The sequence below is a fragment of the Sinocyclocheilus anshuiensis genome, unplaced genomic scaffold (genome assembly GCF_001515605.1).
Source record: "Sinocyclocheilus anshuiensis isolate Anshui unplaced genomic scaffold, SAMN03320099.WGS_v1.1 scaffold1389, whole genome shotgun sequence".
NCBI lineage: Eukaryota > Metazoa > Chordata > Actinopteri > Cypriniformes > Cyprinidae > Sinocyclocheilus > Sinocyclocheilus anshuiensis.
Genome location: NW_015552672.1, coordinates 507,641 through 526,863, shown reverse-complemented (window position 1 = coordinate 526,863; position 19,223 = coordinate 507,641). Strand labels below are relative to the sequence as shown.

Sequence of the window (19,223 nt, the reverse complement as noted above, 5' to 3'; positions counted from 1 at the left end):
CCGACTCTTATCGGACTCCACATGCAGTCTCTCTCTCGCCTTCAGTGCCACCTTTTCTTACCATTCAAGTGCGTCTCAGCCACAAAAATACTTTTTTCTTTTTCTTTTTCTGTTTTTTTTACAACTTCACTTGAGGACGCATCAAAACAACTGAACAACCTTTTGCTGATCAGTTACTAAGAACTGAACCTAAATCTTGTTTATAAAAAGAGAGGAACTTAAGATTTGAAACTAAGCAGAACTCCCTGCAGAGAGCTGCCTTGATAAGACCAAACCCTCCTTCCCAAATACATCCGAATCACAGCTCATATCAAACGGCAGATGAATCACATGTTGCCGTCAGAAGTAAACGTCCACATGCTGAGGCTCCTTCCACCCCTCTGCGTGGGTATTTACTTTGCTGCAATTGTACCACAACGATAACACACATCAATGGTTTATCAAAGACGCTTTGAAGCGCTTCGTTCTTCGTGATAAATGTCATTCTTCTGAGTGAGTCATCCCAGGGTCATTCTTTCAGCTTTAAAATGCCATGGTGTGCTAGAGGACACTGAGCGCAGCCCGGCAAACTAACTCATGCTCATGACATTTAAGGAGTGTCTAATTAAATTAATTGATTTATCATGCTGTGGTTGCTGACTTATTGTTTAGACAGCAATAAATGATCCATCATGGATCCATGAATTCAGTTCAGGACCTAATTATGCATGACTGAATTGTAAAATGTGAATTAAATATCACAGTTTGCATCATGATAAATTGCTTAAAAAGTTACTTTCATGCTTATAAAGTTTTTTTTTTTTTTGAAGCATGAATTCTCAAGGACATCACAGCGCAAAGATTATGGACACACATTTATGGTTGTGGTTCATGTCACAAAATATCAAAAACTTATCTCAATAATATTAATTATATTATGTACAGATAAATTAATTATTGACACTTTACTCACTTTAATAAACACACATTAAGTGAGTAGTGGCTATATCTCTCATGTTGAAGTAAATAATATTAGTATACTGCACTGACTATATATATACAGTATCTCACAGAAGTGAGTACACCCCTCACATTTTTGTAAATATTTTATTATATCTTTTCACGTGACAACACTGAAGAAATTACACTTTGCTACAATGTAAAGTAGTGAGTTTTCACTTAGGGGTGTACTCACTTTTGTGGCCAGCGGTTTAGACATTAATGGCTGTGTTTTGAGTTATTTTGAGGGGACAGCATATTTACACTGTTATACAAGCTGTACACTCACTACTTTACATTGTAGCAAAGTGTCATTTCTGCAGTGTTGTCACATGAAAAGATATAATAAAATATTTACAAAAATGTGAGGGGTGTACTCACTTCTGTGAGATACTGTATATATATATATATGAAACTAAAAATGAAATATTGCCACTGTTTAGCAGTAGATATTTGCTTGAAATGGAACAAGTAAATGAAAAGGAGGTGGATGCACAGCTGTGTATGGTACAGAACAGACTGCTGAATTTTTCCGCCACTGATCACAACTGAATCAATCACTCAGCAAAACAAATTCAGTGCCAGATTGCAATTTATTTTAATATCTACTAATGAAATAAAAACACCTCCTGAACAAATGGAGATGCTTCCTCTGTAGTGGATCCCAGCTGCATATTATTTAGGAACAAAATCATCCATGGAAAATAATGATGGTGGTGATTTGAAGAACATACCTATGACGTAAGAGAGCAGGACGGCCAACAGCACAGCGGCTGCAATCGCAGACACAGCAGCGCATTTCCAGCTGCAGTACTTGGAGGGTTTCTTCAGCTTGAAGGAGCTCCTGGAGAATGTATTTCTGGGTAAGAGCCGGGGTGGTGGGGAGTAGACGGTACCACCGGTCAAGGGATAACCTGGTGAAGAGCTGCTGAACAGAGGAGTGCTCCCAGATGGCGTCTTGAAAAGGAAGTGTCTACAAGAAGAAAGAAAGATAACACAGCACTTGTCAGCACCTTTTTAACCAACAGAAGAAAAATCTCTGTATCTTATCTCTAGACTAAATGTTCTGAAAATTGTCAATATGCCCACGGCTTTACTGGACTTTGATAAATCTCATAAAAATATTCTTTAATGAGCTGAATGAGTAAAAAAAAAAGCCTGTTTAAGCTTATTTAATGGCTAACTCTGGGGAGTAGGCTATTTGTTTCATTCACATTTTCCAGAAGCTCATGTTGTTCATTTTGTTCTCATGCTGTAGTTTTTCTAACAACCAGTTCAATTTGTACAATAATGGCTTTAAATGAGGCTCATTTAACACTGCTCTGATCATTTAAAAAGTATAAGGCATTAGACTGCTACTTTGTGTACTAGCAGTGAAGACTGAATGCATCATAAAGACAACTCCAATCGAATGGTCAGCAGAGAGAATTGATTTTTGTTGTTGTTAAATCCCTGTGCTTGCTAAGACTCAGCAGGATACTGAATAACAGTTCTGAGCACCCTGGACCGCATCAAACCTTTATAATTCAAAAGATTATCACCATCAGACATAACATGAAAGGTCATGGTGATGATAAAGTGGTCAGCAAAGCAACAGTTTGCTGCGACATGGAGGGCAATGTTACTGCAAAATAATGCCAGATCTGGTACTGTATCTGTGGTGCACGGGGTCAAAGGTGGGCTGAAAGGGGAAATGTGTGCGTGCATGTTTGGGGAGGGGGGCAGATGGGAAGTGGATGAAAGCAGACGACAGTTGACCAGGAAGCTTTGATGAGCACTAGGTTTGGCTCAGACTGAGGTCCTAGGCTAAACCAGCCTCAGATCTTTGTCCATGTGTCTTGTTCGGGACAGGCGGTCCACTCTGACTCCAACAGGCCTCTCTGTCGCCCCCCTGCTAGGCATCCAACTGCTCCCTGCTGCCCACAGCCAGAACAACCCATGAGAACTGGCATGCAGATCTGAACTGAACAGTCTAGAATAACATCTGAAATCATCTACTCAAAATCATGTTATTCTATAGTACTTTTCAAGGTTTGGGGTCTGTAAGTTTTTCCAATATTTTTTAAGTCTCCTATGCTCACCAAGAGTGCATTATTTGATGAAATATTATATTCATTTAAATATTTTAATATGTATTAAAGTGTAATTTATTTGTGTGATGCAAAGCTGAATTTTCAGCAGCCATTACTCCAGTCTACAGCGCCACATGATCCTTTAGATATCATTCTAATATGCTGATTTGCTCTCAAGTAACATTTATTATAACTATCAATTTTGAAAACACTTGTGCTGCTTAATATTTTTGTAGAAACCATGATCATTTTTTTTCAAGATTCTTTGATGAATAGAAATTTCAAAAGAACTGCATTTATTTCAAATAGAAATCTTTTGTAACATAATAAATGTCTTTCCTGTCTCTTTTGATCAATTTAACGAGTCCTTGCTTAATAAAAGTTTTACAGTGGGAAGTACTCTTTTTTTCCCCATGGAACCCAAAGGTTTAAAGGATTGTTTTCTATACAATGAAGGAATAAAGTGATGCGCTGTCAAGCATAGCCCACTTACTATGAAACAACACACTATGAAAGTAGTCAATATGACATGCATTTTATTCACAAATCAAGATATTAATGCCACTAGTTATTGCGTGTCATGTGACCAACTTCCAGTTGTGGAAGAGTGAATGAGATTTGACAGCTACTGAGAAGATTTTGATTAAATAATGATTTAAATTTCCAAACGTTTCTCACACAAATCTATCATATGGATTCAGAATATTGTAGATTATTGTATTTCAATAGCATTTTTCTTTTTTTGAGCTTGTCAGGCCCTGGTCACTGTATTCTTTATACATATGGGAAAAAAAACAGCTTTTGAACTGCTCTTCTGAACTTCTCCTGTTTAGTTCCAGAGAAGAAAGAAAGTCATATGAGTTTGGAAAGACATGATGGTGAGAAAAAAATGATAGAATTTTCATTTTAGTTTGAATTGTTCTCTTTTCTGCATTTGGTTGCTGCTGCTCATTTCAGCGCTGGAAAGAAGTAACAGGTTGTGAAATGGCACTGTCAGGTTCCTGCGCAGCTGTGGGTTGAATTCACAGCAGAATAAGTGGGTGAGTTTGAACTGTATTTTTCATACGAGCTGGATGAGAGCAGTGAAGTGGGTAGAGAGAAAATCTGTCATTCCCTACTCCGCTGCCTTTACTTTGTGCGTGTGGCCTCGCACTAAACAGTGCAATCTTGCTGTGCAGTCACGGTCATCTGTGGACAAGCTCTGGCTCAAGGTAACTCTTTCAAGCCTTTACGATTCGTCTGAAAGCATGCAGGCAATCTTTTTTTTCCATTCTAGTTTAATAACACGCAGCACAGAATATGAAACACTGTCTTTCAATAGCAGGGACTTGCTATGTGTCATCATAATAGTATACAAGAAGAAAGCCTAAAAATAAATAATGCAGTTCAAAATCTATATTTAAAGAGCAGATAATATCCAGAAAAAAGTCCAAATATATTTCATCATATAGCTTGACAGATAAATCAACTTAAGAGAAGTGTTAAAGCCAGACATCGGGGGCCATGTGTATAATCGACCCTCTAGGCCAAATTGCATTACACTGAAGAGGAGAGATGTGTGAAAGGGAGACGGGGATGGATAAATGGAGAAAGACCGAAAAGGAAGGAGAACTAAGCGGCCCATAAAAGCGTTAGAGTAGCAACATATTCATACTGTGACCCACAGTCATTAACCCCTGAGCTAAATCTACAAGGTAATGGAAACAACTCTTAGGTTCATTTCACACACACACACATACACACACGCACACATATATATATATATATACATACACACACACACACACACACACACACACACAAAAACAATGATTAATGAGAACACATACAAAGACAGACAGGACAGACCCTGTGGCTATCAGGCATGTGACTCAAATCTGCATCATATCTGATGGACACTAATTGCAAAATGGCATGCAGAAGCTAAATTAATTGATACTCAGTCTTATTCTTTTTTGTGTTGTTGTGTTTTTCACAAGAAGATTATATAGCATTAAAGAGATAGACAGACAGACAGACAGATAGACAGACAGACAGATAGATTCCTCAAGATGATGCCCTTACATTTGTTTATCATTGTTTATCAGTTTACGCCAGAATAGGAATTTCTAGACTTTTTCATCACAGTTCATTTAAATTTTGAAAGGTTCCTGTTGTACATATGATGCTTCTAATCACTTTTAAGAAAATTTCAAGGTTTTGCACATTTTTATTTGTAAAAAAAATTGATAACTTGTGTTAGAGAATAAACAGCAGTGAACCAATAAGAGAATGCTTGCACAACTGGGACATCTCACCACCAAACTATCCGCAACAACCAGCACAAACAGAGCACGGCCGAGAAACACGGCAATAAGCAAAAACAAGGCAAAGCCGCAAAAAATCTCACTTTCACAGTAAACACCTTTTCTCTCCTCCTCTGGGAGAGGCGGAAAGGTCCAGAGCAATTAACAAGCAAACATGAGATTTAACAGAGAATGCAAACACAAACATCTCTCAAGGTGAATTAGTATTCCACACATATAGTATTCCAGTCCGAACTGTCCAAAACATTAAGCCTAATTGGGATTTCTGATTCGGTGACAAAGCCTCTGGTTTGGTGTTCAACATCTTTTGCAGGGTCAAGGTCCTTTGCTTGTTTGCATGTAATGACCAAAATATATGGTGACTTCACAGATGCAAGTCTGCTGTTTATTTACACAAACTCAAAATATGATAAATGTCTACAGGAAGCCCAGCCAATCAAAAATGGTTTTATGTTGAGGTCCTTTGAAATAGCTTGCTAGAGACTCTCTCTCTCTCATTCAGCACATCGATCTACTGCCATCCTCAATATAAGATGCAGTGGCAGAATTCAAAAACCTCAAACTGAGGTTGTTACATTCTGTCCACTTTATTCTTATCCGTCTCCAGCTAGTAAAGTGTCTAGATAAGAGCTATTCCCATCCACTTAAGAAAATAATGTCACACAACACGCCTCCATTTTGTACCATTTGGGAATTGAAGCATCCACACTTTGTCCACTGAGAGTGGAGAAAAAACAGCAGTTCAAGTGAGTGAAAATAGATTTTGAATACACAACTATGTCACAAAGTACTGCTACATACTGCTCAGCTCAGATGAAATGTAAACCCATGTAAATGTAAATCCCATAAAAGACAGTATTAATGCATAAAAAGAGGTATTAAAGGATTTGTATATTATACAGTACAATTGCTTGATTAAGTACATTATAGTCAGGCCTATACAGCAGGATATCTGCCCCCTGAAATCCTAGGACTCAACAGTGTTTTCCACGACATTCTAATTTATTGAGATGCACCTGTATTTCAGTTTCAGTTATATTTCAAGTTGAGATTTTTTCTTGCCTCACCACAATTTTCACAGGACCCACCACAAAGAAGTATATTTTTTTACCTATGCATTTATGTAAATTGTATTATTTAAATTTATTAATGTATTTTTTTTTTTTACTTTCACTTTCTATTCATGAAAGAATCCTAAAAAATGGTTTGCACAAAAATATTAAGCAGCATGTCTGTTTTCAACTGTGATAATAAGAAATGCTTGAATTGAATGATGCTTCTTTTAGAATTATTTCTAGAGTAATGGCTGCTAAAAAATCAGCTTTGCTGTCATGGAAATAAATTTCATTTCATAATATATTAAAATAGAAAACAGTTATTTTTAAATGTTAATAATATATCAAAATATGTGACCCTGGACCACAAAACCAGTCATACGGGTCAATTTTTTTAAAATTGAGATTTATACATCATCTGAAAGCTGAATAAATAATCTTTCCATTTGTTAGGATATGACACTATTTGGCCGAGATACAACTATTTGAAAATCTGAAATCTGAGGGTGCAAAAAAAATCTAAATATTGAGAAAATCGCCTTTAAAATTTTCCAAATGAAGTCCTTAGCAACGCATATTACTAATGATTATAATTTTTGATATATTTACGGTAGGAAATTTACAAAATATCTTCATGGAACATGATCTTTACTTAATATCCTAATGATTTTTGTCATAAAAGAAGAATAGATCATTTTGACCCATACTGTAACGGCGCGAACGAGACGAGAGACATGCGGATCCATCTGCAAAGCTTTATTCTTAAACATAGTCAAAACAGACAAGAGTCTGACAATGGCAAACAGGTACTTAGAGGGCAAGACTGAAGAATGATCCAATAAACAGGCGTAGGTCAATCGACGGCAAACATAATCCAAAGGATGAGGCAAGCGAGTAATCCACAGACAGATAATAACCCAGGCGAGGTGCGAACAGAATCCAAACAACAAGATGAGAAATCCAAGACAGGCAGGTTATCAGGAACAGACAATCAGACAAAACTAGAAACAGGACTAGAACTAGGAACTAGACCAAAACTCAGACAGGATACTGGCTCCGTAAAGTGCTACCACTAGGAGAGTGATAAACGCTGACAATACTCAGCGATTAGAGAAGGATTTGAGTGGTTGTTATATAGTGTGTGTGTGATTGGCTGCAGGTGAGTCCAATCAGTGCAATGGAGCATGGGAAATGTAGTCCAGGGTGACGTGCAACAGTTTGTGTGGTGTGAGAGTCAATGTAATCAGAAGGCGACCTCTGGTGGCGAGCAGACGGAAGACCACGGACCGGATTCGTGACACATACAACTTATTGTTGGATATTGCTACAAATATACCCGTGTGACTTATGACTGGTTTTGTGGTCCAGGGTCACATATTGCTGTTTTTATTGTATTTTTGATTAAATAAATGGTGTTGGTGAGCATAAGATACTTCAGAAACATCAAAAAATCCAACAGGCACCAAACTTTATATTTTAATATAAACTATATAAAAACTATATAAACTATATAAAAATATAAAATAAACTATATATTTGCCACCACCACCAAAATCTGTGCATAGAAGTCTGCAGATCCCACCTGGGCCATTTATATATCTAGCGACAAAAAAAAAGCAGTTAGCAATGGCTGAGATTCAGAGCAGGAAAGGCGAGTATTTCTTCTCTGTATTTTTCTGCGGAGAAGTTAGAGGCCTGTTAGGGGATGACAAGTCATGTGCAGAACAAGTGAGAGAAATGACACCGGTGTTTCAAACAAGCCCACAGGGAGAGCGATAGAACCGAAAAAGAAAAGAAAAAGACAGCAGGCATACACACAAGCTCTTCCCTGACGCCTAATAGAAAATCTTCTCCCATTTCAGTCCACTAAGATGGAGCACACCATCATTAGCTCCAGCTCAGGGGGGCACTGCAGGAGTTTTAGCCCAAGTAAACCACCTCTAATTGGGCTCCGTCTCTGTGGCAGGCCCAGATTTTTTCTGGATAAATACTGAGCTTCCTGAACGAGAGGCTGAAAACTTGAGACTATGGAGGAGAGTTCCCAGAGCTCATGTGTTCAGTGCACTCTGATACTGCGTTATTAACACACACTCATACTAACACTCAGTTGAGATTTTGATGGTGGTGCGATGTCCCGGAGGAAAACATTTTGAATAAAAAATGTTTCTTCTCTCTGCTGCTCCTCAGAACTGGGCCATTTCTTATACACTGACGGGAGATAACGATGGAGATCATATTTCATAAGATAATTAGTCTTGCATAGCAAGACACTGTGAGCCTGCAATTTTCAAACCTTCGAGCATCTGGAGTTTCCCCTCTGTGCTGCAGAAACTCAGCAGAACCTTGTAAGACTCGTTGAACAAGTCTGTTAATGTGAACCAATACCCTTGGGAAAATGTGCATATTAAGGTCCACTTGTGAGATTGACCAGCACAATAAAATAGTTTATTTTCATCTGTCACCAAGAGATTTAAGATCACACGTACTGTACAGTGGCAATACAACTAAATCCTGGCAACTAACTGAAACTAAAACTTCTAATGCTTCTAACGTAACTAACATATTTCAGTGCAGTAGTTTTTGCGTGACAGTAGTTCAGCTGTTTTCAAAATAGAAAACAGCTTTTCCAGAAACAAGCTACTTTTTCCAGCAAGTGATGTTATGGCATGACAACCAGTGCTATGACTAATAAGACACTCTTCTATCTATTTGTAGTAGGGTTGGAAAATCTGAATTTGTTTTATTGAATTAGTTCATTATGATGGTTTGTTTTAGCAAATCAGCTCACTGAATTGGCTCATTTTAACTGGATAAAAATATTTGCTTATTGAATAGCCATCCCTCGATAATATAATCACGAAATTTTAACCGTTTTTTTTAATAATATTTAAATACTGCTGTTTAGTAAATATTACTCAACAAACAGTAAAATAATAATAAAAAATAAATAAATACATAAATGCTGTTCAGTGAATAAAATTACATATTTTATATTTCAGAATTTTTAGAATTGTTTTAGTATTCAGTTTTTAATTTTCAGTTAATTTTTATTTTATTTTAATAGTTAAGTTTATGTATGATTCTACCACCCTAAACATTCTTCCTAAACCAAGTTTCATGTCAAATATTCCAGATGATAAAATAAAATATATTGTCGCCTTTAATGTATTGAGCTTCTTTTTATTAGCAGCTTGTATTTTATATTTTAAATATTTTTATATATATTGTTATATTTTTATTTATTTTATATCTTTTTAAAATATTTTCGATCATTTGCTAACTGTTTTTTTTTTTTCACAAAAGATTAACTTCACACACCTTAATAGCCAGAGGGCGGACAGCCGCATCAAATAGTGGGTCAAATCAACCAACCGACTCCACTACAAAAACACGGCAGAGCTGAGAGTAGCTCTAAATTGCCTCTGTAAATACCCGATGGTATTTATCTCATGAAACCGTCGTGAGAAGTGCTGGGTTTGCACTTTGTGGCAGACAGGGCTGTCCAACAGACAAAGCAATATGAGGTAGAGGGTGTTTGAGGTCATGTCCATATGCCCTGAAAGAAGTCATTCTCATCTGCCAGCCAAGGGTAGAGCTTTGAAGTGTCAGGGGATTGTGGGTAGTCCGTCCAACGCCTGGAGACAGCTTGACACATTTGAAGGATCTGAGAGTGCATTTGCTTGCGTGTGCATGGAGAATATTGAAGAAGCAAACCTGTGGCAGCTCACAACTGTGATGAACTGGGATGCAGCTGCATGCATTGGTGGTAAAAACTCTCTCCGAGCTCCTGCCTGCTCCACCTCGGGTCCAGACTCCCGACCACTGAGACACTTCATCTAATGTGACAGCTGCACATTCCTTATTTTCTGTGACTCTCAACCAATCTGTCACCATATGGCCCTACTCCTCTCTCTCTCTACTACTCTAGCATTCAAAGCAGAACTTTTCGTATCCCGTGCACGCCGTTGCAGCCCTGCTTTGCAAGCGTGCCATCGCATGACCTATTTTTCAGGCGGCGCTTGCGTCATCTGAAAGTAAGTGTCAATTTTTTTTATGGGAGAGAGCGACAGAGAGAGAGGGGAAGGGATCTGTGCGGAGATGGATGGTGACTGGCGCTGATGGACGTGGAGTGTGTGTGAATGTGTGTTTATGTGTGTGTGGCTTGGCTCTTCATGGATTCTGTGGCGTGACGTATGTGCCGACACAGTATTGGACACGCGACATGGTGCTGGGTGGGGTACTAAAGTAACTGGGTTGTGGTGTGTATCGGAGCACCTGGTGAATAAAACATCTGAATGATAGGGGGATGGGAACCAAAAAAAAAAGAGAGAAAGAGAACAAGAAATAGGCACAAAAGAGTGTGTGTCTCATAAATAGTGCATACAGCAATAGAGGAGAGTATTGTTGAGTCAAGGGGAGCAACCCTCCAGTCCTGCAAGAAGAGATACACTATACTACACAATAAACAAACAAAAAATACAACCCACAGGGACCCAGCAGAAACAATCCAATGTGTGTGTGGGTATGACAGCCTGTAACTAAATGTTTGGTGAGGGTCTCTGGGTGGCTGGGTGATAAGGGTTTATTAAGTATATATATATATATATATTTACATAAATATATTATTACATACTTATTTTAAATTTTGGCAGTAACGGCATGTAATTATATACCATCCTTTAGTAAATAACAGTCTGGAAGTTTTCATTCACTTTTGTTTTTTTACTTTGTTCAATATATGTGTATATGTAATTTTATTTAGTATTTAGGGATATATAATTTAGGACAATTACTGTATAATTAGTCACAAAACAAATATAGAGTATATTATTTTATGTCATTTTATTTAAATATAACTGAATGTAATATAAATGAAAATAATGCATTTAAATAATTATTAATATAAATATGTGTAAAAATATATATTGTATACTATGTAAAACTATAATTTTGTAAAAATAAAAAAGTATGCAAGCTTTTTTTATAAGTAGTAAGTGTTCATTTACTATTTTTTATATTCATCCTTTTATATGTACATATTTATATTTGATAAAAAAACTTAACACAATTAAAATATAATTAGTCACCAAACAAATAGATTCTATTTTATGAAACAATTAATACTGTAACATAATATGAATGAAAATAATTAATGCAGTTTAATGATTACTGTTTTATTTCTTATTTTATATCATTTTAATCCTATTCTATAACATATTTTTGTAATATATGCAGATGAAAAACTAAAACAAATATGATAATACCATCCCCTTTATTAAGACACAACAAAAGGATCATTAAAAGATCATCATTAATGATTACAATGACAAGGAGAATGTATGTTTATCGACATCACACACCATAATATGCAGTCAATAAAAATTTACAATAGCTCTATAATTTTTCGAAAAAGAAATCTGCAACCCTAGCAGGTGTCTTATGGTGTTTTTGTGAAACTTACCGTGTCTCCAGCGGGACACTGCTGTTAAGAGCCCAACTGTCCTGGAGCTGGACGGATTCAGGGGTGGAGGGTCCATCTGTCGGGGCGGCAGTAGGTGCGTGGCTCTGCGGGTTCCGCCGGCTGGCCTGGTTGTTGCGATTGAGGGAATTAGCCGATGACTGGTGGTGGTTGTGCGGGGGAGGCAGAGGAGGTCGAAGGGAGGTCTGACTGTGATGACTGGACGCACCTGAAAGAGAGAGAGAAAAGGGAGATTAATCACAGAACATCCCTTCCTTTATGTTCCCTTATAGGATGCTGTCTGTAAAATGCTTTTTAGACCACAAATTCAGAACAACAAGTTGTTCAGGTTACTTTGATTCAATGGAGCTGTAATCTGTTTACTGTTCAGTAGTCATGCGTGAAATGCTTGTAACTGAATGGAGGAGAGGTGAAATGCTAGACATTTTGCAACAGAGAGAAGGATCAATTATGGATAATAAGATCTAAGCAGACACAAAAAGAAGACTTTGATCAAATCTATTGCTAGGTGGAGAAATAAAACATGTCTGTTTTTTTATTAGATTAAAGTCTCTATGAGTATGAAAACAAAAATAAATTTCTATTGCCTTCTAGCTTCTGACATGCTACAAAAAAAAAACTTATAATATAATATAATATAATATAATATAATATAATATAATAAACCTTTATAATTTAGACAAATTGCAATTATAAGAGAAATAGCCTAGTGCAGTGTTTTACAATTTCGACATGTAAAAGTGTTCATTTTGTAAACTTTTAATGACAGCATGTAGTGTTTTATCGTGCGATCTTCTCAGCATGTTAACAACTGAGATACACAGGAAGGTAGTATTTTTTTTACAGCAAATAATAAACAAAAATCTTTGCCCCACCTGACGGTTTCTGAACAAATATTGTATTCAAACGTGTCTAGAGGTTTAACAGATGTGTCTATGTTCCTGAGAGTGTAACGTAAAAATTCAATTATCCACATGAATTACCACAAAGGCCTGGGTTTATTACTGTCATATATTCCACCTTTATTTGTTTTTCTTCAACGTAACGGTTACAAATAACACAGTGAATATGATAATGCGTGTTTCACACCCTATGCCGCACCTCCCAACAATGGAGCATGAGGTCAAACGGAAGCAAATTCTTCCAGGAACCTGTGAAAAGAGGGGAAAGCAAGGGATTCAAAAGTGCCTTTGTGTTCCTTAAGAAGAGGTTCTGAGATGAAAGAGGATTTTAGACCAACGGGAGATCGGCTACGGTCTGAGGGCCAGGGCTGTGTAATCTCTCTACATGCAGTGTGTCAGAGCACTCTAAAAACGGAGCGCGACAAAACCCAGCCGGGCACAAAGCCCTGCTCTCTCAGCTTACAGCACCAGAGGAACTCTGGAGGAACTCTTCGGCTCCAACAATGGTGCTCAAAACACTGGATTATCGCCCAATGACATGCCCATCAAAACCAAGCCGGCCACTTTCCATATACTGGAACAAAGGCAGGAAGGAACTTGTGCTTTTAAGGGTTTAAAGCGCTGCCATGACCGAAGCGTCATTCCTTGTTTTTTCAAAGGGACCTGGCGTAGTCGGCCAAAACTGATGCGACAGGCGCAGAAGAAGCGCCTTCTGAATGAGCTGCTGTGACAGTGGCCTTCAATGGGCAAATAAAGGATGGCGCTTGTGGGATTCTCTTCTCGCTCGCATGTGAGAACGGCACGCCAGGGGTCTCAGTGTGAAGCGCTGGAATCACAGAGGGACAATGGGCCGCTCCTGTGCTTCCATTATACAGGATGTGGAGCTCACAGCCGGAGAACGGAGCTAAAGTCAGTACAGTAATGCAGAGATTAGATTACAGGCGACTACTGTTATTAGCACAGAGTTACGTGAAAGAGCCTAAATACAAAATCTCTCACTGTAATGTACACATCTTACCCAAGCAGGAGGTAAAAGACAGGGGGTCGTTTAAGATGCCTGTGGAAAGAGATATTGATTGCCAGGGTGTGTAGCTATGAATTTGCTGTCTGGAACATTCCTCCGACGGATGTTATGACAACTTAATTGAACATAAATGAGTGGACTAGAGGTCAACCAATTGTGGATTTTGCCAATAACAATAACCAAGAAGGAGAAATAGGCAGACAACAGATTAATCTGTTTTTAAAATTAATAATATGAATTAAAAAAATTTAATTAAATATAAAATAGTTCTGGATAATGACTTAACCATGAAGATGTTTTGTAAAAATTAAATAAAAATAGCTATGCTTTATCACTATTGACACACTAACATTTTTTTTTTCATTTTATTGTCATATACGTAACTTTTTAAAATAATTTTAGATAGCATTGTGTATATTATATATCCATGTGCCCTAATATCTAAGTTATACCATGCTCATGTCTGAGATTCATATAATTTACCATGTTTATGTTTTATGTAAAATATAAAAATATAGTCAAAAGGTGTGTGTTGTGTTTGTGCTTTTTTTATTGTTGTTATACAGTAAAACCCTCAAGTGCATGACTGATCACTATCATCACTGATTTTTGCCAATAACAATATGTGACGAGTGGGGGCGGAGCCGAGAGCCATGGGAATGGAGCGAGGCCGGTGGAGTAATTGATAATGAGCGACACCTGCACCACTCACCGGTCTCGAGTCCCACGAAGGAGCTGCCGCTTTACTTTCATTTTGTGTTTGTTTATTTTATTAAAGTTTTGTTCAAATGTTCGCCGGTTCCCGCCTCCTTCTTCCCGTGACTACGAACTGTGTTACACAATAGTTCCTATAAGTGCCAATTATTATTATTATTTTAATTTTTTTTTTTTTTATCAATATATCAGTCAACCCTAGAGGGTAAAAAAAAAAAAGAAAAATTGCACAAGCCACAAGAGAAGGACATTCAGTATCTTAATCTCAAAGAACTAGGACAAAGGCAGCCAAAGTGGGGCTTCTTCTCTTGCAATACAGACAATAACAAAATGTCACCCTGGTGTGGTTTATGATTGAGTTCTGTAAAATGAACTTAAAGAGCTTTATTTTGCGCAGGGAAAGAAACTCTTTCATGACACAAGGGCACAGATTCCGCTCTCCTGCAGATCGTTCCCTCTCAAAACTTCCGCTTACAACACGGGCTTCATAATGCTCGATTTATTGGGACACGAAACAGCTGTGAAGCTATTCTGTCCTCCATTACAGACATTCATTTATTTCCCACCAGCCTCCATCACTTTCTCTTTTCACAAGGCTGTTTCTCTTTCTCCCTCAGCTTTCCGTTCATCACCATTTAGCAGTGTTTACGAATAATTGAGTTTTGATTCAGTGAGCGAGTGGCGGAGGCAGACAAAACATGCGACAAGCAACACAGGGAAAGCGACACTATGTGGGTTCAGAAAAGGCCTATTCGCCTAAATCGAAACTTCCTGCTCTTCCTGCCAGCCTGTTCTAAAAAAAAAAAAACACACAAAGACACATTTACATTCAAGGCATATCAATGAGAAACTGTTACAAAGATATAGGGGAAAATATAATTTACTTGGCTTCCTCTGTCTGGCTACACAAGCGACAGAGGAAGCCGCGAGTATATGCGGTAATCAAGTGGAATAATATTCTGTTAATAGGTGTGTCTCTTGCCCCACCCCCAAACACACACACACACAGATTATATCTAGCTAGTTTCAGTTACTTTTACAGAACCAGGAACAAAAGAAATACCTACATAATCTGCAAATTATATTGTAACAATATAATTGTCTGCAACTGGTCTGACAGTTTATTTTGTTGTATTTATTTTTTATTTATTTACAATGTATTTATTTTTAATTATTATTATTATTATTAATAATGTATATATTAATTAAATTTATTTTGTTATTACTATTTCTAATTATTTATTATATTTAATTTATATTTAATATTATTTGTTATATTTTTATTTATATTTGACTATACAGTAAGTTGGAAAAATTACATCAGCTTTAACTTGAGCAAGATCATTAGTAAAAAGAGTGTAAAAAAAAAAGAACAGAAAGACAGACGCAAGAGAGAGCAACGGGCCAGAAGAAATGAGCTGGTGCTGCTGAGACAGGCGGAGGAATGGAGGCAGAGGCGTGGGACAACAGCTCTGCATGGCGGCTTCTTGTTTCCAGCGCATGGCAATGGTGAAATTACTGTAGCCAAGCTTTGCTAGGCTATAGGCCATGCCATGACAGGGATTAAAATAAATTGCCCAACATGAGCGGTGGGAACGGTGGAAAAACAATAGGAGTAAAAGCATAAATGTCAATTTGGAATGATAAAAGACACAATCTAAATGTGGCAGGAGGAGCCTGGAGACAGAGCGGGGGTAATTGAGCTCTGTGCTATAGAGTGGAGTGTTTACAGAAAGAGAAAGAAAAGGAGAGAGCAATGAGGTGTCATGATTGGTGGCCAACCACCTTCTGTCGTTCATCCATCCTCAGACTAATTCTTCACGCACCAACCGCCGTTTTTTTTATTTCTGTCGCTCGACAGATCTGGCTAGACAGTATATGACAACCAACAATATTTCAGATCTTCACTGAGTGGGAGTATGGGAACCTTGTCAACAACATGTTCACACTGTCATTCGAAGGTATGAACACAGAACATGTGAACAGAAATAATATACAAAAATATCTGCAACTAATTAAAAAAATAATAATAATAAAAATGTGCAACTGCAATGCATTTAGAAGTCAGCAGGCCTCGAAGTTACGGCACAAACTGCCTTCAGAGCTGAGCCAAAAGCAATGCCATATTTTGGTACAACCAAATTTTACAATATATCATGATATGAGTGTAATGTATTTTCCTGGAAATTCAACCAATAATGGTTTATATACTACCACTCTAAAGTTTGTGGTCAGTAAGGTTTTCTTTTATTTAGAAAGGATGTATTAAACTGATCTATTGTGACATTTTTATTATTATCATCTATGTTTTAAATAAATGCTGTTCTTTTGAACTTTCTATTCATATTAGTTTCCACAAAAATATTAAGCCACACAATGGTTTCAGTGTTGATAATATTAAGACATGTACTGTATTTTGATCAAATAAATCTAGCCTTGGTGAGCATAAGATGTGTCAATGTCAAAAACAATTAAATATCTTACCGACCTAAACCTTTGAATGGTAGTGTTTAAAAATTAGTGATAAATTGTGACTGGATAAGCCTCATGGGCTTATTAATATAGACAACACACAAAAACATACACACATGACTTACATCAGTTTGGCAAGTGACAACAACTATACTGACGTTGTGCTTATCAACACCCTTTGATAACTTCTCAAGCTTTCACATGTTAAGTGTAACATCATTCCCACTGATACATCTACTGCAGCTGGGTTCCCACACTTTCTGACCAATTAATTTCAATAATATTTTCCCCATATTTTTTCAATTGTTTGTGATGACTAGATAAGGTTTCTTTAGTTTTTTAACAGAACAAACTCACTAAGGGTATTTCAAGAAATAATATAAATATAATATAAATAATATTTAAAACTGACCATAATTTTAAAAATTACGTGAATCACACTTTTAAAGTTACCCGATTTTTCAAGGACTGTAAGAACCACAACGCAATACAAACTGTATAGCAAAATCGCAAAATACCAAATGACACACGGTCATGCCACCCATCCCTATTTCCTACAATACACTGTCTTGACATATGAAGCGGTTTTATTCTCAGAAAAAGTCAGATCTGAATGCTGAGAGATACAGTGAAATCAGCTGACGTCTCCCTCCTGTGCTATTGAAGAACTGAGGATTCAGAATGGACAAAAATAGCTCAGTGCAGGACACCAGCTGGCCTTTCCTTCCTCTTCATCTTAGTTCTAGGATTTAAAGCTGAAGTGTGTCATATTTAAATATTTTTTCCTATTCCAGTTTAATAGACAGGTGATATATAATATACATTTTGTAGGTTTAAAGGGATAGTTCACCCAAAAATGAAAATTAGACCATTATTTACTCACCCTCAAGCCATTCTAGGCATATATAACTTCCTTCTTTCAGATGAATCCAATCAGAGTTATATTAAAAATTGTCTTTGATCTTCCAAGCTGTTTAATGGCAGTCAGCAGGTGTTGCAGTGCATCAGTCCAAAAGAAGTGAAATAAAGCGCATCCATCCATAATAAAAAGTGCCTCACAAGGCTCCGGGGGGTAAACAAAGGTCTCCTTTAGTGAATCAATGCATTTTTGTAAGAAAAATATCCATATTCAAAACGTAATAATCACTTTAATCTAGCTTGCGCCAACAGTTGTAAACGGAAGCAGCTCCGGGAGGATGACGTAAGATGTCGGCATTGCGCATGCGCCTGTGAGTCTCGTGAAAACCAACGTTTGTTTACAGGAGCAAAGGAAACAAAATTTTGTTACTTTAGCAAAGGAAACCAGTCTCCTCTTGGCTTATATCGAAATCCTCCGACATTCTTCTTTACAAATCCTCGTTTTGTACTTCTAAATTAAAATTAGCCCATAAATTACTCACCCTCAAGTCATCCTAGGTGTATATGACTTTCTTCTTTCAGACGAATCCAGTCAGAGTTATTTAAAAAATTGACTTTTATCTTTCAAGCTGTTTAATGGCAGTCAGCGGGTGTTGCAGTGCATCAGTCCAAAAGAAGTGAAATAAAGCGCATCCATCCATAATAAAAAGTGCCTCACAAGGCTCCGGGGGGTAAACAAAGGTCTCCTTTAGTGAATCAATGCATTTTTGTAAGAAAAATATCCATATTCAAAACGTAATAATCACTTTAATCTAGCTTGCGCCAACAGTTGTAAACGGAAGCAGCTCCGGGAGGATGACGTAAGATGTCGGCATTGCGCATGCGCCTGTGAGTCTCGTGAAAACCAACGTTTGTTTACAGGAGCAAAGGAAACAAAATTTTGTTACTTTAGCAAAGGAAACCAGTCTCCTCTTGGCTTATATCGAAATCCTCCGACATTCTTCTTTACAAATCCTCGTTTTGTACTTCTAATTCATGACCGTTGTTTTGTTTTGATCTCTCCCCTGCGCTTCCGCGTGCGTCACTTCTGAGCGGCGCAACGTTATCCGTTCGGAGCTGCTTCCCATGTACAGTGAGCGCAAGCTAGATTAAATTGATTATTACGTTTTAAATATGGTTATTTTTCTTACAAAAACGCAACAATTCACTTCACTTCAATTCACTTTATTTACCCCCGTGTGGAGTACTTTTTATGATGGATGGTTACACTTTATTGGACTTCTATTGGACTATTGAATATCAACACCCATTCACTGTCATTATAAAGCTTGGAAGAGCCAGGACATTTTTTAATATAACTCTG

At 37.3% G+C, this 19,223-nt stretch overlaps 1 protein-coding gene across 1 annotated transcript in view; it reads right to left on the bottom strand.

Annotated features, from left to right (window-relative positions):
* LOC107667428 (teneurin-2-like) overlaps positions 1-19,223 on the bottom strand; it is a 113,945-nt gene that overhangs the window by 69,869 nt on the left and 24,853 nt on the right. Inside the window, exons 2-3 of the mRNA XM_016459097.1 lie at positions 11,873-12,098; positions 1,713-1,951 (exon numbers count right to left, since the gene is read on the bottom strand). Of these exons, the coding sequence (XP_016314583.1) occupies positions 1,713-1,951; positions 11,873-12,098 (465 nt within the window). The remainder of the gene's footprint in view (positions 1-1,712; positions 1,952-11,872; positions 12,099-19,223) is intronic.